Genomic DNA, 20,802 nt, shown 5'->3' with positions numbered 1-20,802 from the left:
GAGCATGTTTCCCTTTCTTGGTTTCTTCAATTTTGTCCTCCAGGGAAATAATTCTATTTTAAAAATTTTACCTTTTCTTCAGATACTTCTAAGCTGTTGTTTCAGAAATCTCAAGAAAGTTCTCATTCAGTTTCTTTTCATTTTATTTCAGCTCCTCCATGGCATTTTTCTTAAATTCATTTCTTCCTTAAATTCCTTTACTACATCCACTGTTCCAATATCCATCGCGTCCTAAAAAGATTAATGCTTCTGTTTTGTATTTTATACATTCTATTTGTCTGGTGTTTATGTCTCTACTCTTATATTCATTTTGATTGTATTAGAACCTTTTCTCATGTTTATTAAGCCTTGAATTTTTTTTCCCCAAAATTTTTCTCTTGTAAAATGATAGTGTTTTTCACTCTTTCAGGCATTTATTGACACAATTTTTGGCTCATTTGGGATATTGAGAAGGTTCTCCATAGATCTTTTACTCCTCCATCTTCACAGAAGTTCATTAATCACATTTCTTAAAATTTCAACTCTTGTACAACAATCATCACAACAAAAAAGTGGGGAAAAAAAAGCCCATAAAGTACTTCAACCAGCAAATACTACCTCATTGGCAGGTATATACTACCTCAAATGGCAGCCAAGGACAATACAAGTTGAATACAAACTCAATTGTAAAACTACAGAAAAATGTTGGAAAACTACAAGCAGTATTACCTCAAAACAATGAAAAGTTGTTAAGAAAACAATCCAACAAAGATGTTGTGAGATCCAGATTAAGCCAGTTCATCCTGAATGAATTTGCAGATAAAACCAGATGGAATCAAATAGAAGTAACATAGCAGAATTGTGAGGATTTTTTATGGTAGTATATCATTCCCATGAAAAAGATATGAAATCATCATATTCAATTCAGGCTTTGTGAAGAAGTGACAATTGTACTTAAACCACAAGTTGGGAGCCATTAGAAATGGCCAATTAGACACAGAAAAAATCCATGCTACAGGAAACAATTCCTGAAGCACTCAAGGATCAATTAGCAGATAATCAAGAGGTGAAGATTCCTAAAGGCTGAAAAAGTTACGGATTTTGCTCTTACCCTGCTCCCAAAAAACAAAAAGCAAAAATGGGTAGGGGAAAGGAAAGGAGGGAATTGAGAAAACAGCAGCAACTAGCACCCCATTTATTCAAATGGTCACAACAGTCCATGCTCACATCAATAGTAACCTCAACAAAAACCATTTAAGCGTTATTTTCTTAGACAATTTTCTACAAAAGACCACAACTTTACAGTCAACTCTATTGACTCAAAGATACGGAGAACACAATACACCACTATTTATTATTCACTGATTTTCTTCTTTGGAGAATGGGTCTCCTCAACCAGTCCAAGATGGAGAACATACAGCAGCCACTAAACAAGCCTGATCCAAAACTGACTGTTATGGAAGCTTCACTCTGCTCCGTCTACGACCTGCGCCAGTTTGCTCCTCCTTAGGCAGCCTGGTGGTCTTCCACTCCCAAAGGCTGACCACATTGGTGCTGGACTTAGCACACACCATTAGCTTCAGCCACACTGCAGCTCAGAACTCCCGAAATCAAGGGGATCCATCAGCCTACCCCAGTAGCAAGGATTATAGATGTGCATCATCATGCCTGGCTATTATTCAGTGATTTAAAAGAATATGACTCAAAAAAAAAAACCAAAACAATGGAGACTTGAAGTCTCCTCAGATGTACATCTGGGAGGCACATATCAAAATCACATAAGACTCACAGCAAACAAGACATCATGAAAAATATACTTTACATAAAGTCTGAATGAAGGATTCCTTATCAATTACAAGCCTATCCAAATGCTTCTAATCAGATGACTGTACTTTTTGCATCATCCCCTGTAACACTACACAAAACTTCAAATAAACTCACAGCAATGTGAGGCTGGTCTAAAAATCCACAATTGGAAAAAAATAGTGGATTAAAATATTGCCTAGATAATGCCCGATGGCCAATCAAATAAGTTTGCCAATGTTTGTAGGATAGGCGTACCAGATGGAGAATGAGCTTGGGCATGAATTGGGTAGGGATGAGACTGGGATGGGTTACATTTGGAAATCAACATCATGTATTCATTAGTTCTAAATTACCTGATGATGCAAAAGCCTGTTTTAACACCAATCAATCACAGATACCAAATGGTTCTGAATCATAAAACAATGATCATGCATAAGAAGGGAAGTTATCAATGGGAAAATTCATTGTATTAAATAGTTCATAAAAACGAGATGTCTGTAAGATGCTTTGCAAAACTTAAAACACCATATAAATGCTAGCTGCTATTATCATCATAATCACAAATTATCTAAAGAGCTGTTACCCAATAGTTAAGCAGTCAATATCGAGTTTTCAAAAGAATTACAAACTGTGAACAAGCATACAAAAACATGTTCCAAATCACTATTAATAACAGAAATGCAAATAAAACAATTCTGCAGTTTCATCTCATACTCAGCAAATCATCATAACAAAAGATGAAAATAGTCAATGCTGGAGGATCTATGAGGAAGACAGCACTGCTGACGGACCTGCAAACTGGTCCAACCATTCTGGAAAACAATGTAGAATAAAATGTAGGAGAAAAATTCTCCTAAATTGTTCATAATCTCTGATTCAGAGATCCCAATGCTTAAGAGTATAGTCCTGGGGGGTGGAGAGGGAGACAAACAGCTCTCATATACACAAAAACAATCATAGCAACACTTTTTGTGGTTTCAAAAACTGGACCCATTTAGCAGAGGAAACAGTTGAACAAACTGTGGTGCATGAACATATATTATTGTAGCATAAAAAACAATAAATATGAGAAATTTAGAGAAAAAACACCAGATAATGAAGTAATGCAGAGTATGAAATAAGTAGAAACAGGAGAATAATAAATTGCTGTGGTCCAGTTGTGTCCTATTCTTCTTCATGACTCCATTTGGGGTTTTCTTGGCAAAGATACTGAAGTGGTTTGCCATTTTCTTCTCTAGCTCATTTTACAGTTGAGGAAACTGAGGCAAGTAGGGTTAAAGTGACTTGCCCAGGGTCACACAGCTTGTAAGTGTCTGGGGTCAGATTTGAACTCAGGAAGACGAATCTTCCTAACTCCAGGCCTGGCACCCTACACACTGTGCCACCTAGCTGCCCAAAAAGCAATATATATAAAAATGATAAACAATGTAAATTGAAACTACACTAAAATAAAGCCAAACACCAAAAATTTAATGATCAATATGGGCTCCTCCCCTTCTCAAGGAGAAAATAAATATATTTCTCTTCTTTCTCTGAGAAGATAAGGAACTGTGGGTTTGGAATGATGTAGACTACTGTCAAAAAGTTGCTGACTAGTTTTATTTACCCATTTTTCTTTGTTACAAGGAAGGGCTCATTGTATATATGTTGGGAGGGAAGAGGAGCTATAAACTGAAATGGTGGCAATGTAAAAACATAAAAAATCCATAAAAGTCATTATTCAAAACAATTCAGCTGTATTTCAAGTCAAGGTTTATTTGGTTTATCCCTTTACTAGTGAAAATGGATTCTTCCCTCAGTTGCCATCCCCCTTCTCCAAACAGCCCCCATGTCTCTTTTCCCCCAATAATGTTTTCACAATACCTAGATTAAATCCCTATTTGCCCTAGAAATCAGCCCCCCCCTTCTCTCAGTTCTGACCCAGGAAGGCTGCCCTACTCCTCCTCTCTTTATTCTCTCCAACCCCTAAATCTAGGAGTAAAAAGGACCTTTGACAGGCTCAGCATATACCAATAATCTACAACCCTTTCTTTTTTCTCACAAGGCCTGCCCCTTGAAGCGAGGGCAGAATTTGGGGATCCAAGTCGGAATGGGTAAATTTTGAGCCCAGGTTCTAATTGTTCAATGAAGGTAGCCTGAGTTTTAATGGAGCAATGAGGGTTCCAATTCCAACAGATTGATCAAGGCTCTGAGTTCCAATAGACCAGTTGAAGAACAGAAAAATAAGTCATAAAAACTTCCTACTATCAATGAAAGGAAAAGTATCCAATGAGAGGTAGCATGGAACTTCTTAACCTTTTTGTATCATGCCCCCCAAACCCTGGCAGTCTAGTGAAACCCATGGACCCCTTCTCAAAAGAATGTTTTTAAGTAATTAAGGAAAATGCTAAATTTCATTTAGAAATTAGTGAAAATAAATATGTAATTCTTCCCCCATCTAAGCTCATGGACATTTATCCATGAATACCAGCTTAAGAATCAGTAGTAGACAGAGTTGGTCTCAGAACTCAGTGTCCCAAGCAATTCCATATGATTTTAAGTTATAAAATAGTTGCTAATCTGTATTAATAGAGGAAGCCTCCTCACCTGCGACTTTACATCAATAAGATCACAGGTTAAGACTACAAAAAAGAAAAAAAAGACCCAAGTGTCCTGGCACAAGGAGATGATAATTACACTATACTATGACAGACATGTCAGACTATACTGGAAGTACTATATCTAGCTCTGGGTAGACATTTTTTGAAGAAATGGTGAAAAGTTAATATTCAACCAGGAGTAGAACTGTAACAGGAGGAGTACTCTAAATCATTGTATTTTTCATTAAAGGAAATAGGAATGTTTTAGCCTAGAAAAGATAACATTTTATAGGGGATATGATAATCTTCAAACACATGAAGCATTGTTATGTGAATGCAAGATCATAATTGTTTTGCTTGACCCTCTAAGACAAATTGATAAAAAATTACAGAGAGGTAGTTTCAGTACAAATTAAGGGAAAAAAAATCTCCTAAAAATGAGAATATTTAAAAGTGAAATGGGCCAACGTAAAAACTAATGGATTTTCTATCAGAGGAAATCTTCACTTAGGCTAAATGATCAATGATTAGGCATACTGGAAACAGGATTCATGATTTGGAAAGGAGTTAGATTAGAGGATCTCTAAATTATTTTTTAACTCTCAGACTATGGTCCTCTGATAAATAGTATAAAAGACTGTGTCAAGGATATTGATTATAGTTACATAGTGAGATAGCCAGGAAAACAGTTAAAATAATACAGCTAATTTCAAAGATAAAAGACACTGGCCTCCAGCTAGATGGATAAATTGGATAAAGTGGAAACCAAAGTCATGATTTCTATCTCCCACCATGCTAAACACACAGTAGGTACTTAATGAAATGTGATAGATTTAAATAAAAACCAAGATTGATACTGTCCTACCATACATAATGTCACATCCGTATTTCCTTCCTTCCAGTTAAATCTGCCCTTTTTTACTTCCAAACCTACCACGTCACCTATGTGGTAGGTGTTGAAAATAATGGACAATGACATACTTGCTGGTGGCTGAAACATATAGGCATTGCCTTAAATTATGATTAAGCTTTCCAAGAAAATATGCAAATTCTAGTAACTGAAAAAACTAGGAAATATACCAGTTATGGTGCTCAGACTCATATGAAGAGCTACAAATATCTAAGTTAATGAAATTTGGGGGGTTCTGCCCTGGCTTTTTTAACTTTTACAATCACTAAAGTAGAATTGCTACAAGTTTCTAAAACCATATAAGCTTGATTCTCTTAAGTATCTTTCATCACATTTAATATTAATTTTATCATCAAATCTCTAACTCTCCAACCCCAAGACTACATCTAAGTGGATGTTATTACACAGTCGCTCCCCTTAAAGGGAAAATCTTATCACAAATTCAGAAGCCCATACTCCTGTCCTTGGAAAAAGAGTTTCTTTCAAACCCCCTTTACCTACATTTCTGCTGACAAGATAGCTAATCTATTTTAACAAACAATGATTACCGGACTTGAAGGGATTTCTGTTGAGTCACTGCTACTGCTTCGTTCACAGCATATCTCACTTATGACACACAGGGCACAGCTTTCATCAAATGTAAGGGAAATACTATCTGACTTATGTCGTTTTCTGTGTCTTTCACCAGGCAACTCTTCCGAATTTTCTTCTTTTTATGAAAAAAAGAAAAAACTGTTAATTTATACAATTATAATAATCTAGAAAGTGTTCTGTGTACATTTACATTGAAAATTTTTTCACCAAAAATTTAAAATTATAGGCATATGGACTAAAAGGTAACAGTAACATACAAACATGTCTGAAAAGAAACATCTATCAAAACACCTCCAAATGAGTCTTATAAAAGGTCATCAAACATATCATTTTTGCAGACTTGTATCTCCACAAGTAATTATTTATAAAATTCATTAAAGAGATTTTCTTCTGTAAACTCCTCTGTATGTTGATAAATATTGTATTCTAGAATATGAACTTTTATCACTGGCATCTCAAAAAATAAAAAAAATTATTGCTAAGGTGGCTTTAATCATTTCAACTTCTTCAGAATCCTATTTCTTCAGCACGATGTATCAATATAAGTGAGAGCTACTTTTAAACAAAAGATTACCTCCATGATTTAAAAAAGGCCAAGATAGTTGCCAATGACTGCAATGACTTGTGCGCACAAGACAAACCATTGAGATGTAAAAATGTTAAAATTACTAACGTTTATTTATACCTTAAAAAAGCAAAATTAAGCTGTATTAACATTTAATAAACAACTTAGTACCAATATCCTCACTCAGATGGGTCACATATCACGATATGTGAGGTATTCTAAGGGAACAGTGAGAGATATACCACACAAAAGGGTTGAGATTAGTGCCCTCATTCACTGATTTGCTTTCCCCATTATTACAACAAATTGCAGTTTGTTTTCCTGGCTGAGTGGATTTACAGTATTATCTAGGTTTATCTACACTAACCTTTGCAAAATAGACAAGTGATTTAAAAAGATTTCGGCAAAGAAACTATGGATTGAGGATAACATTAATAATGCGTGAGCACAAATGAACATGAATATGGCAGGGATGCCATTTCTCTTACTCCTTCATCAGCCAAATTACAAGATAAAAATGACAGTACAATGAACTGTAATTAAATAAGACAGAAAATCAATCAAAATCCTTTGAAATTATTCATAATCTTTGAAATATGGATCTCAATCCATTATCATTAATGTTTTACCTTGAATTATCATGATTTTCAAAGATAATAAAGCATATATTCAACTGCTCTCACTGTAAGTATTGCAATTTTATGTACCATTAATAAAAAAAAGTTTAACTACTGTCCTTTACCTGTCATACTTTAACTTCTATTTTTGTATTTTTATAATGTATGTAATATATTAGTGCAAGTGTTTCATGTAAGCAATTTATATGCCAGTGTACTACACTGAGGGTATATACTCAAATGTTTTTACAGAAGTACAAAATCAATAAAGCATAAGTGTTGTATAAGCATATTTGTGATTCAACACATTTCTAATTTTCTCCTTTTACATTTTCTATTCAAAGATATCTTCATTTTTCATTTTCTCAAATGAAAAGTTACCTGTCACTGGTAAAAACTATACTTAAGAAGTACTGCAGTAAAAATAAAACATTTTAATGAGAAAAAAAATGAGAAAAAATTTAAAGAAAATAATTAGCCAGCCTTAAATAAATGAGCCCATATCATATATCAACAGAGAATGAAAAGAAAGAACAGAGATCCATCCACTTAACAAAGGAAAAAAAATCCTTCAAGCAACCACCATCAATATAAAAGTTAATTTCAAGGGAGAAATGAAACAAAATTTTGAAACTAAGTTAAATATCACTATGTACCTGCTTCACTATGTGTTCTCCTTCTGGATGAGGTAGTTGGTCTAGTATTCAGATTTGGTGATGGTTTCTCTTCCTGCAATTCCTGAATAGACTCCTAAGTATTCAACACAGATGCAAAGTAAATACTAAGTTTAAGAATACCAGTCAGCTAGAAGTCAAACAATTTCCGGTGCAAATGAATTACTGTAGTAGAAAATGAAAGATTAAAGCTCACCTTTTGACCACTTCCGATTTCAAGCTGACAGCTGGCTTCATTTGTTGATGTATTTGAACTAGCAAATTCTTAGGAAAAAATGTATAAATTAGGTGTTTAGAAAAGATATTTAATTGGGAAATGCAAAACATGAACCTCTTACAAAGTTGAAATTCTTGTCAAATATGCTCCTAATAGCTGGCACAATTATATTTCTTTAAAATAGCATTTTTTCCCCCTAAAAATTTAGAAATTAAAAATTCGATTAAGATTTTGAGTTAAATTTCAGAGGTTGTATGACCATGGAAAAGTTATTTAACCTCTCTAAACTTGTTTCTTCTACTCAATGGGGATAATAGTATGTAAAGTACCTACCTCACAATGTTGAAAGATTAAATGAGATAATATGAGAGACACATTTTAAGGATCAGTCATTACTATTATTAACACAAACATGAAGTGAAACAGCCCACTATGTTAGCATAAATTTACATTTTTTTCTTTGAGAAAACAAGAATATTTAAGAACTCAGAAAATAATATCTGAAGACAACAATCTCTATAGCTCCCTATAAAGGCTTTAAAAATTATTAGAGAAATAAAAACAAGAGAAAAATCATTCCAAATACTAAGTTTTTTAATGCATTAACATATTAAATGTATTTTGATTTGATAGATGAAAAGTTCTAAAATTTATATTATACAGTGTAATAATTATTTTTGAATTCCTGTATTAGGAGACAGTACCATAAATCTCTATTCTGAGTAACTTTCTTTCAGATAACTGAAACGTGAGGACAGATGGATGACTACTTTATCTACATACAGGCAATACTGGACCTCTCAGCCATGACAGTAATCAGAGGGTATGGGGAGAAAGCTCAGGCTGCAAAGAAGAAAAGTTTGGGAAGATGGAAAGCAGTAGAAGCTCTGGTAAAAGGAGATAGGGGCTGCTGGAGGTCCAGGTTGCTTCACAGAAAGAACTTGGAGGTAATAGTCAGGTTCTGACTTACAATAAACAAAAGAGAAGATATAACTGTAAAAATTTAGGAAATCACTGATTAAGACTCATATAAATTCAAAATGAATTTAGTAGCTCAAATTTAAATTTTAAAGTAAATTTTCTGATATTTTAGAAACAAGATTAGGCCCAAGCATATGTAACCATCAAGTTTGTTTTGAGTGACAATTTTACTGAAGTTTTTCAAAGCTATTTAAGTAAAAAGACTGTGTTATAAGGAAGGAATGAGGTTAACAGATAAAGTAGTATGGTACAGTGAGAAGAGTGCCAGGTTTAAAGTCAGAGGACTTTGGTACAAATACTGATTGTGCTATTGTGACCCTAAGTAAGTTATTGCATTTCCTTGGGCCTGAGTTTCCTGTAAAATGAAAGGCATCTACCATGCCTTTGTGGTCCCTTCTGGTTCTAAGTATACAATCCTATGATCACAGCTTCAGTGAGCTTTTGGTGATAGCTTGTATCCTAGTAGAAGAAAGTAGTCTTCTTACTTCCTTTATTTCTAAGCCCTATGGAACTGCATAAACAATCTAGGTCTAGACCTAAAAACTAGTCTGCTTTTAAGAATCTGAAACTGAAAGGAACTCCCTATTTTTTTTTTAAACTTGAATTCTTTTTTATTAGATTTGCATGAAAGTAGGCGAATACAGCGTGACTAGCCTTTTAGATTGCACTCCATCTTCAGCCAGCATTTCATTCCCATTTATTTAAGATATTGTACAGAAATCTGAAGGCAATTATCAGATTTCATATTCTTAATCTTGTGTTCATACCCTGAACATAAATAGGAGAATTTGGAGAAAGTCAGAACTTAGAAAGGAACATGAGTTTAGTTTCGAGCATATTGAGTTTGAGATGTCAAAAGAACATTTAAATGGAAAAATTAATATACAATTTTGTCCTTCAGGTAAAATTGTTACTATTATCTCCTCTCTATTCTATAAGGAGGCTGGGTACACTGTAGATTAAAGACAGACACTGAGAAGGCTGGAGATAAACTTTTCAGTGGTCTCTTACAGCATAATAACTATTTTCACAAGATCCTCTTAGACAAAAGGTATCTTTACTACTCTAACTGGGACTGGCATATAACCAGAGTGACCCTGACAGCATTTCTCCAAATGAAAAAGCTGATGAACCTGCTTCTTGAGAGACATGATGATTTGTCAGGGAAATACCTCATAGAGATCTTCGAGTATATGTAGAGATTCCTGTCTCCTAGTTTTTTGATTGGCTGTGTACCTAGGAACTCCCTATTTTACACACAAGAGACTCACACAAATTTCACTGGCCAAAAAACATCCTTGCCCTACAAATTAAGATTGATTTCAAGGTAATTTCCACTCCTTATACAAGACTTAAGGAGTTATGTCTAAATTCTGTTTGTTTCACGGAACAGGAAATTCCCTCATCTAGAGATGCCATATGCCCAAGGTTTCATTTAACTTCTATAACTTTTTCTGCCAAATATGACAGCACTCGAGGGTAGCACTCCCAACCTACTTTTTCTTCTGAGATGAAAAATGAAATTGATAGTTATAAAGCCACCAACAGCTATATAGAGAGTTCACTGTAGCTTCTATATTATAGCTACAAAGAATCTGGGAGCAAGGACAACACACAGGCAAATATGTATGCAAAAATTGAACCCAGGAAAACTCTAGTTCCAGGCCAGCCCTAATGAAGTGGGCAGATTCAGTCACAAGTAATCCCTGAGCAACCTATAAGTTTCAAAGGCATAGGCAGCATGGCACAACAGAAAGTACACTGAAACTGGAGTCAGGAAGACCTAAATTTAAATCCTGTTTCTGCCACTAAGTAGAATGTGGTCATGGGCAATCATTAACCTGTCAGACTTAATGTCCAAAGACAGACCCAGGCACATGCAGAGCTACTGTGAGGTTTAAATGAGACAACAATATTTAAAGTGCTTTTTAATCTCAAGCATTATATAAAGGTCTCAATTATTATTATCATCTTTGTATTCTCAGAGCCTCTCCCAATGCCCATTTTTTTTTACACAGTGTGCTTAATATTTGTTCATTTTAACTGAACATAGAATATGTCTTATCTTGCAGCTGTGTCTTGGGATGACCTGGGAAGAAGCTTTGGTTTCTTCTAGATAGGAATTTCAGGTAGAGGCTGGGGAGCAGCTATAAGGCAGAAATTCAGGTTTAGTGATTCCTAATTTCTAGTCAGTACTAAAACCAACCTGATTTCCCGGGAAAATCTTGAATTAACAAGGCTATGCTGAAATAGAACCACACAATGGGGACAGAGAAGCAAGTTATCATTTACTCAGACACAATGATCTATGTGGTACTCTGTTAGTATACCAAAAAGATACATACTTATTCAATGGTCTCATCCAGGACCATTGATTATTATACTATTAACCAGGACATAAAATCCACTTTTCAGTGTTCTAAGTTCTAGCTATATTGATTACCTCTACAAACCAAGGACTTCTAAATTACTCAACTTTCAAAATAAATCAATAATTTCCAACTTAAAGAAGGTCATAGTTAATTTTAAATTTATACATAACTGATTTAGAAGCTATAAAATACTACATAAAAAAAGTTTCTTTGTACTGTTCCATGAAATTATTCCACCAAATTATTAAAACTACTACTCCACATAACTAATTCTGCATTTAATGAAAACTAGTTATGAAATGCTAGATTGTAAACAATTCAAAAAATACTTTGGAATTCTTTCAAAATCAACTTACCTTGTTGATTGACTACTATCAAGTTTCTAGAAATCATTGCATACAATCTCCTGGTGGGGGTGGGAGAGAGATAAAAAAAAAAATGTCTGTGATGAAAAATCTGCATAGTGGTTGAATTCAAATTAATATAATCCAAGATTTAAATAGTTTCAAACGGAATCCACATATTAGGGCCAATATAGCACGCAAGTGACAGAGTTCAATGCTCTCTTAATAAAGAACTGACCTCTCTTAGTTAGTACTAACGTAAGCCAACAAAGAAGACAATTTTATGAGTCCTAAGGATTTAGAGAACTATATCCTTCTTAGTACTATTTCTTCTCAATCTGTCAAAACAAGGAAAAAAAACATAATCTTTCTCACAGAGAAGAATCCAACCTACAAAGGAATTGTATTCATTTCTATGTTATCATTCCCATCAGGCTAATCACTTGATGTTCTTTTTTTATTAGTTTAACATCTACAAAAGAACCAAGGATCACTTCAGTAACTAGGCACATGGAAAGAACAGTTGGTGACTACTATGCATGTCATTATTACATATTTTCTAGTTCCCAAAAGAGAAGGAAAATTAGCATTACCAGCTAGTTGCCTGCTAAAATGTTTCTATTTACTTCCATTTTCCTAATCAGTAATTTTCTTGAATGTTCAATCTCCTTCTATATATGAAACTTCTGGTCAGAAATCACTTAAAAATTGAACTGTACACAACAGCAGCTACAGCATCAAACATTACCTAACATTAATATATCAGAAATCATGTACAAACAAGATAATGAATTTCAACTCTACAAGAAAACACTGCCTCTAAGTTACATTTAGATGTCAAAGCAAAAGTTTCACAGCAGCATGTCAAAACGGGAAACAGGCATTTTCAAAAGCAGTTGAGACGTAAGCTATTTACAGAATTAGTGATCAGTAACCTGTTATGGTACAGACGGGATAATGCATTTGGAGAAAACAAAAATGCAGAGCTGAAGAATTAAATTTCAAGATTTTTCATAAGAATACAAGTTTCTAAGACTATCTCATGACATTTAGCATGATATATAATTATAGAAAATCTTTCACTAAACAAAGATGATCCTACAGGTTAAAAAAAGCAACAAACCTGAAGTCATAACGGGATTTTTAAACGAAGTCAACAGAAACAGCTTACCTATGCTCTTTCACAGAAAAGCTTGGTACCCCAAACAGATCTCCAAGAAGGTCATCTGAACAATAGACAATGTGCTGTTGCTTTTTATCATATAATTGTTTTGACATAATATACTGGCCAAGGTAGAATAAAACCTGAAATAGAAATGAAATCTATGAATAGAGAGAAATCAATACCACAATCTGAAATATATATATAGCAAACAGGCTATATAGTATTAGTATCAACCTCTGTACCATATCTACCAGGAAGTTCTCAGGAATAGGTTTGATGTCACCTAACACAGAATTTAAGAAGTGGGAGCAATAGGGCAGCTCTCTAGTCCAAGTTAGAGACAAAAGGAATCCCAATTGTAACATACCCAACAAGCAATCATTCAGTCTCTGCCTGAAGACCTCCTAGGAGTGGGAGTCTGCCACCTCTCATTCCACCCTGGGAGATCAGTTAGAAACTTTTTCTTAAAGCTTAAGTTTGCCTCTTTGCAACTTCCCCCCCTGTCCCTGGTTCTGCCCTGTGTGGTCCAATGAAACTAAGGACTGTGCCTCCTCCACGTGACAGTGCTTGAACTTCACTGTCACATCCCTCAGGTGGCTTCTTCTGGATAAACACATCCAGTTCTTTCCACCAAACCTCATCAGTCATGGACTCAAAACTCTTCTTCCTGACTGCCCTCCTCCTGCATACTCTCAAGCTTATCACCATCCTTCTTAAAATATTACTAAGAATCCAATTCACTAAGTAAGGTCTGACAAGGTTAAGAGTGGTGAGATTTTAACCTTTCTATAAAAACGTGTTTTTCAGAGAATTGTTCCAGAATGATGTGTAGTTAAGCTCATAGATCTTCTGGATTCATGTCTGTGATACCGCCATCAAAACTAAATTACAAGAGGTTTCTAAACTACAATGACTTAGCATCTTTCTCCTGTGGTAGTCAGTTTCTGTTCCTTTGCAATCACAAAGCTCGAGAGCCTACGAACACATTACCACAAGACAAATCATCTGCTCACTAACAACAACAGAGAACAGCCCCAGGAGATCCCAGAGAGAGGACAAGTTAAACTCTACCCACATCCAAGGGTGCCTTAAGAGTACAAAAACTGATATTCTCATGAGTCATCAAAAAATTAATGTTCTGAGAATTAAATTTTGTTCTGACAAAGATGGCTAAACTAAAAACTTGACCACGTACTTCTAACGTCCCTATCTTCTCACTCCAGTTACCACAGGACAGACATGTCTAAAGAATTCACTGCTTTCCTGGATTCCCACAATTACTTAAATTCCTAAGTATGAGTTCTCCCTCTCCACCTGCAAGGCTATAGCTGTGAATAAACACCCTATGATCTACAGTCTCACTAGCCCAGCTACATTTCTTCCCTCCATGTTTTTTACTTACAGCTGCTGATGCCCCCTCCTCTTATATAATCTCATCTCTGTCCTTCTGTTCCTGCTCTTTTACGGTTCTCCTGCCAGTCTAAATAATCTTCCTCAATTTTCTTTGCAGGATCATCACCCACTAACATGATAAAGTCCCCGAAATTCTGTCCTGAGTGCTCTTCTCTTCTCCCTTTGACCTCTTTCAGTCATCTCATAATCTCCCATGGATTCAGTTATCTCTGTGCAGATGATTACAAAATCAACATCATCAGAAATAGTCTCCTGCATTCCATACAACATTTCCAACTGAATGACGTCCAAACATACAGAAGAGAACTCATCTTTTCTCTTCAATCTGTCCTTCATCCAAATTTCTCTTTCCAATGAGAGCTCCATCCTCCTTACAGTCAGCCAGATTCACAATCTTAGATATCTTTGATTCTCATCACTTTCCACATCCAATCAGTTGTCAAGTTTTGTCAATTCTACCTCCATAAAGTCTCTTATGTCATTCCCTTCTTTCAGACACACATAGTCAGCACCTTATTTCAGACCCTTATCACCTCTTACCTGGACTATTCCAGTAACTTCCTAAATGGTTTCCTTTATTCCAATTTCTCCCCTTTCCAAACCATCCTCCAGGTAACTGCCAAAATAATCTTCCAGCAAAAGTCTAGCCATATCATTCCTGTGCTAAATGCTCCAGGTAGATGAACTCCTCAAACCTTGGAATCAAAACCCTTTCCAGTTCCTACTTCCCCATCTCTCTTCCAGTTAAACTGGTCTAATTCTGGTTCTCTAAACTTAGCTAAAGCCCAGAAGCCTTAGAATCCTTCCAGGTACATCCTAAGTGCCACCTCTTTCTGAAAGCCTTTCCACTTTTCCTAATTACTTTTGCAATTAGTTAATTAAATAGGGTATTTCCAATCTCTCAAAAGAAAGCACTTTCTTCAACATCAAGGATTATTTTCACTGTCTCTGAAACCTCAAAACTTTGCATGTTTAATAAACGTGCAATAAATTGAAAACTAAAATTCCTTTGGAGGCAGAATATGAAATGGGAAAAAAAAGGTAAAACTCACATTACTGGTCCCAAACAATACCATTTAACTTGAAGCTTAAAAAAGAAGCACACAGGCTGGAAGTACACACTGCTTAATGATTCCCCTAGTTGGGGAGGTAAAAATGGTAAAAATATTCTAAGTTTCTACCCTCTTCTTTCCTCTTCCTAGAGAACAAAAGCTAAGAAGCAACTCTTCACTTCAAAACTGGCCTTGAAGGAAAAGAAGCACCCTAACCCATGCTCAACCAACTGATATGATCATCCTTTCTCTTTGTCAGAGAATAGTGAAACCTATAATAGGCATAGAGTAAAAGGAAAGGCCTCAGCAAAAAAGTCTCATTCCCTCTCTTCTACCCATCAACATCCCAAAAGACATCCTTTTGGACTAAAAAGATCTTTTTTTTTTAATTAAATTACTCTGGGAAGGAGAATAGTATAATTATCACATTAGTGCCAAATTACTTTAAATAACATGATGAGAATAAAAATGCTGACTTAGGAAAAGGAAAAGAATTCTAGAGCAGAGGAGGATTTGGGAAGAAGTAAGGCCACAACTTTGCATATAATACCACTGTAAACAGAGCTGAAATGCTTCAAATATAATGCTTTATATTTTATTTATAAAGGATAAATCATGAGTTAAAATATAGTTTACATTATACAAAGTGCCTATAGGTAAGCTAGCTCAATAGTACTCCAAGTACATACATTATCTTCTCTGTGACCTCCCTGTCTCTTCCACTTGAAACCTGATGCTAGTATTTTCCACTGAGTAGTAGAATCAGTATATTAAGGTAGTGTTACACACCTACAAAAAGAGTCAAATTCCTTCTATTATCTCATCTCCCTAGCAGCTGAACAAATTCCTCCACAATGTAACTATTTCACCATGACTGTAAGTTATATTATGCTGAACAAAAAAAATTTAATTATACTTCATCTCAAAATACAATGTACTTCTTTCATAATTTCTGAATATACCTTACCTCCTTCATTGTGAATGTTTCTTTCTGTGCACCAGCAAACTTCAACAACTTCAAGAGCAATGGTTTTGGTCTAACCTATAAAGTACAAACATCATCTATAACACTTAGAAAATCTTTCTACAACCAAGAGTTTCTTAGTATGTAACCACATAAAATAATCAAATACATGAAATCATAAAGTGTGGTGTGGCAGTGCTAGATTTGGAATCATAGGACTTAGGTTCAAAACCTCTTCCTGGGTCTCAGCTTCTTCATCTGTAAAATGAGGGAGTAGGACTAGATGGCCTCTAAGGTCCCTATCAGTCCTTAATCTACTATCTACCCAAGACTATAGATTACCTACATTTAAGTTTGATCAAGCCACATCATGGACTGTCATGGAAGTCTAAAATAGGCAGGAATGAAAGAATCACAGTATCCAGAATCCTAAGATCTTACAAAACAATCCTCTTAATTTTACAGATGAGGAAAAGGAGGTCCAGAGAAGTAAAGCAATCAGTCCTCATAGTTATGAGCCTGTAAGAGTTGGAACTAGAACCTAGCTCTTCTCCTCCAGATCAATGCTCTTTCCATTACGCTACAATGCTTCCTTAGGGCCTGGGCACTTGACTTTATAGAGGACCAAACCTGGGAGATACAGGACTTAAGCTCAAGTGCCTGCTTTACAAGTTGCTATCAGCTTAGACCTTGGGGATGTCACAACTTCTGTGACTCAGTTTCTTCCTCTGCAAAATGAAAACGTTAGACTAGATGACCTATAAGGTCCCTTTCCAGCTACAGAGATATCAGTCTATATAAACTATTACATAAGTGTGTGACTTAAACTCCTGCCACTGCCAAGTCAAAAACTTAGCCAAAAAAACAGCCTTGTGGATTTATTTTAACCTAATGTAATAACCCCCAAAACATAACTTTCACATTGTTCTTCAAGGCCTGAAATTACTTTTTCAGGACTCCCCTATCTCAAACATTCAGCATATCAATTTCTACTAGATTGTGACTTATGAGGGCTGAGACCTTCTCTTTTCTATTTTGTATCCCCTACAGCACCTAAGACTCTTGCAAACAGAACGTACTCCACGTCTGTTGAAGAAATATACTTCATACTTCACCAGAAAGTAGTTCTAATTTAAAAAAAAAAAGTTGTTCTAATTTTTACCAACCCTTTGGTTCACGATTAAACAAAGGTACACTCTTCTAAACAGAGAGCTTCTGGGGTTTTTCCATTCAAATACTAACAATTACACTGCTCAATTTATGCAGCTACGATGAGGTAACAGCTTGAGATCCAACCCGAAAAACCTGTACTTATGGAAATATCTATTCCATATTCAACTAAAAGGCAAATGTTCATTCCTAAAAAATCAACTTTAAAATAAAATATAAAAACAGAGTAAGTACAAACTTTCATAAAAAGATATCCATAATACCTTTTTTTTTTACCAGAACTTAAAAACAAAGCACATAATAATAATGATAGAATCATAAACCTCTGAAATTTTCTATCAACTCTTTTTATGCCAGGCAGCCAGTTAGCATTTGCACTATGTGCAACAGGCACTGTACCCTAGGTTCAAGGACCGACTTCTCAGGTAAGGAGGAGACAAAGACTTCTCTTATTTAAAATGTAAACTTAGAAAGAAAAATTGCTCCCAAAGGTCCTTAATTTCCCTTTAAAGATTATACAAAATATAAACCACATCTTGACCAGTCATCCTAACCTGAAAACTTCAAGACTTCTCAAGACAGCTAAGAACAGTATAGAAAGAGAAAGAATAAGACTTAAAGCCTAACTTTCATTTCCTTCGCTAGATTTAGGGTGGGGGAACCTCACTTTGTTAATGCTCCTGTTAGGAACAAGCCTAAACGGTCGAATTGGAACTTCTCTTTTCGGCCTGAGGGGGACAATCTGATCGGGGTCCACTTTACAAGGGGAAAACCCTATGAAAACGGGGCTTCATTACTTTTAGCTGAAACCCCCACGGATGACGGGGCGCAGGGAGGCAGAACGCTGGTGACAAACATACTAACCAGGGTCTCCTGTTCCGAAGCTGGAATTTGTGAGGTGCTTAAGGCACCGTCTGTATCGGAAGACATTTTGGTATTGCACATTTGCCTAAAATCAGGAAAAGAAACACAAACGACACAAGCGTGAGAAAACCTACGCCACTTCACCCAAGGCCCCAAAGTGGACGAGGCGTGAGAAGAAGCGAGAGAACCGATCAGAAAAGCCCGCGCCCCTCACCTGGGTAAGCACGGGAAGAGCTCGCCGAGGTCCGCCGGAGAACAGCTCCTGAAACCCAGAGGCCGGCAGGTGGCGGCTTAAATACCCGCGGCCCGCGGACAAGTCGGGGCTTAGCTCCCCAGCACGGCCGCCGCCTGACGTGTCCGAACATGACCAACCCGAAGAGGAAAAGCTGAGTCAACCCGCGGGCTGGCCCCGACCTCGCGTTACGACTTGCCGAAGAACCGGCACCTGTTCGCCTGCTCTGCCCCCCACCCCCACGAGGGCCCGCCCACCCGCCGGACCCGACTTCCGGTTACCTTTGTCCCCGGATGCGAAGACCCCCTCCTCAACACCGTCCGCTTCTTCCTTTCCCTTTCCCGCCAGTGGCCGCCGACCCGCCCCTTCGTTCGCCCCCCTCCCTCATGGTCCGAGTGAGACGTGGCGGAGCCCCAGAAAAGAGGGTCCGCCGAGAGGGCGCCCCTCGACCCCCAGGCCAGGCGAGGCCCCCCGCGGCTCCGGCCTCACCTCCGGCTCCAGAGCTGAGGGGCGCTTCTGGCCGTGCTGGCCACGGCCCGCGCCCCCGGCGGAACGGGGCCCTACCGCCCTGGAAGGGCGGTTTCTGACTCCATACCCCGCTTCGCGGACCCTTGCCGGGCTTTGGGGGGAGGGGAGAAGGCCCTCGGCGCGCTAAGGCCCCCGAGGGAAGCCCAGAGCGGGCCCGCGCCGAAAACCGCACGGAGTCTTCGGGTGCGCAGCCGGGCCTCGGGGGCGAGCACGCACCCCTCCCCCTCCAACGGCCCGCGCCGGAAGCCGCGCGTTCCCTTTCCCCAATGCCTAACTAGGGCCGGAGTGGGCCCGCGCCGGAAGCCGCAGGGATACCTGCGCGTGCGCACACCTCCCTCAAACCGAAGCTACCTTCTCGAGAGCGGCGTTCCATCCGGGCCTCTGCGCGCGCCGCCGAACGTTCTACGCGCCTGCGCAGCGGTTGCCGTTAGAAGCCGATCCAATCTCACGCGATCGTTTTTTTCGCTCTTCATATATTTTTATTTACGCTACTTCACCTTGTCAGTAGGGCGCCAGGGCAACGAACAGCTCCGTCTTGTGAAGAATTAAAAAAAAGTGACCCTCAGTAAGAACGATTTTTTAAAAAACGGAGAGCAAACTCAAAAGTTCACCAAAGTGTTCAGTTTCCTGACCGAAGCTTTATTTAGTCATGAAGTGAGGAGTGGCCCTCAAAATGGGCTTATTAACTCAGGTTTTTACCAAAAAAAGTGCCAATACAATATTTTAAAAGGTACAAAAATCAGGCTTCTACAGTTTAACGAGTTCCTGGAGATCGCAAAATTAATGTTGGCCGGGCCTCCTATCGCGACTCTCACGATACCTAGGCGAGTCTCACGATACCTAGCCCTAACCCTTCCGCCTCAGCGTCAGTCCGCATTTACTGGCGTGGTTCTCAGAACCTGTGCGAGCTCGTTCCCAGAGGACTGTGGTGGAGGACTTGGGGGGCACCCAGCGCCCTTGGGATCCCCAATTTATCCCGTCTCCATCGTGCTTGTACCTAGCTCTTTGAGCGTAGTTGTCCCCCCATGGGAGGGTGAGCTTCTTGAGGACAGGAGCTTTTATTTTCCTTTCTTTGTATCTGTGGTGCTTAGCCTAGACGCCGGTATACAAGAGGTGCTTAATAAATGTGTGATGGCTGACCCGACCAAACAGCCACTCTCACTGAGAGAGACTTCTCCCCCCCCCCCCCCCCCCCCAAAAAGAGCCTGGTGGAGTGAAAATGGAAAACACCAACCCTAACAACAGCACCACAGGAAAAGGCTGGGTGGGAAGCAGCTTTCCTGACGCCTTCCCTAATTCCCTGAGCCCAAAGTAATCCCTCCCTTCTCTAAGCTACCACAGGTAAGACTTTGTCCTTCTATTAGGGCGTATTCTACGTTATTTCATAATTATTAACATACACACTCCGTGAGGCAAGGTTCATGTCTTACTTCTTTTTGTGTGTCCTCACAAGTTGGTACAAAACAGGCACTCCATAAATGCTGATTGAGTAGACTTTAGTCAGAAATTTTAGCATCGTAGCCATAGGGGAAAAAAGGAATAATATTCTCTTTTCTTCTGGAAGAATGCCCTCCAAAATCCATTAGGGAGTTAGGGAGGAGTCCCTTCTATTGGCATCCATTATCTCTCCCACCCTGACCCTTCATTGGTCAGGGAGTTGCAACAGTAACTTTCCCATACAGTTCTTTCAGTCAATTGCAGTTGATGGACAGACATTTGTCAAGTACCTGTGTTCCAGGAACCCTTGCGAGGCTTTGGGGATACAAGTACCAAGTA

The 20,802-nt window shown here is 37.9% G+C and overlaps 1 protein-coding gene across 6 annotated transcripts in view; it reads right to left on the bottom strand.

The window, feature by feature from the left end:
• The window catches only part of MDM2 (MDM2 proto-oncogene), a 29,830-nt gene extending 10,704 nt beyond the window's left edge, over nucleotides 1-19,126 (bottom strand). For 2 of the 6 annotated variants that reach the window (XM_072655329.1, XM_072655335.1), the window contains exons 1-9: nucleotides 18,780-18,885; nucleotides 18,481-18,614; nucleotides 18,267-18,351; nucleotides 16,236-16,310; nucleotides 12,810-12,943; nucleotides 11,651-11,700; nucleotides 7,921-7,988; nucleotides 7,707-7,800; nucleotides 5,823-5,983 (exon numbers count right to left, since the gene is read on the bottom strand). In XM_072655329.1, coding sequence (XP_072511430.1) covers nucleotides 5,823-5,983; nucleotides 7,707-7,800; nucleotides 7,921-7,988; nucleotides 11,651-11,700; nucleotides 12,810-12,943; nucleotides 16,236-16,310; nucleotides 18,267-18,347 — 663 coding nt within the window. In that variant the 5' untranslated portion in view covers nucleotides 18,348-18,351; nucleotides 18,481-18,614; nucleotides 18,780-18,885. Of the gene's footprint in view, nucleotides 1-5,822; nucleotides 5,984-7,706; nucleotides 7,801-7,920; nucleotides 7,989-11,650; nucleotides 11,701-12,809; nucleotides 12,944-16,235; nucleotides 16,311-18,266; nucleotides 18,352-18,480; nucleotides 18,740-18,779; nucleotides 18,886-18,987 lie in introns of those variants that run through there. The other 4 variants (XM_072655331.1, XM_072655333.1, XM_072655332.1 and 1 more) reach the window with 4 other exon arrangements.
• Nucleotides 19,127-20,802: the final 1,676 nt, after the last annotated feature.

Source organism: Notamacropus eugenii, chromosome 3, assembly GCF_028372415.1.
Source record: "Notamacropus eugenii isolate mMacEug1 chromosome 3, mMacEug1.pri_v2, whole genome shotgun sequence".
NCBI lineage: Eukaryota > Metazoa > Chordata > Mammalia > Diprotodontia > Macropodidae > Notamacropus > Notamacropus eugenii.
Note: the sequence above shows the minus strand (reverse complement) of the source record. Positions and strands in the feature narration are given on the sequence as shown.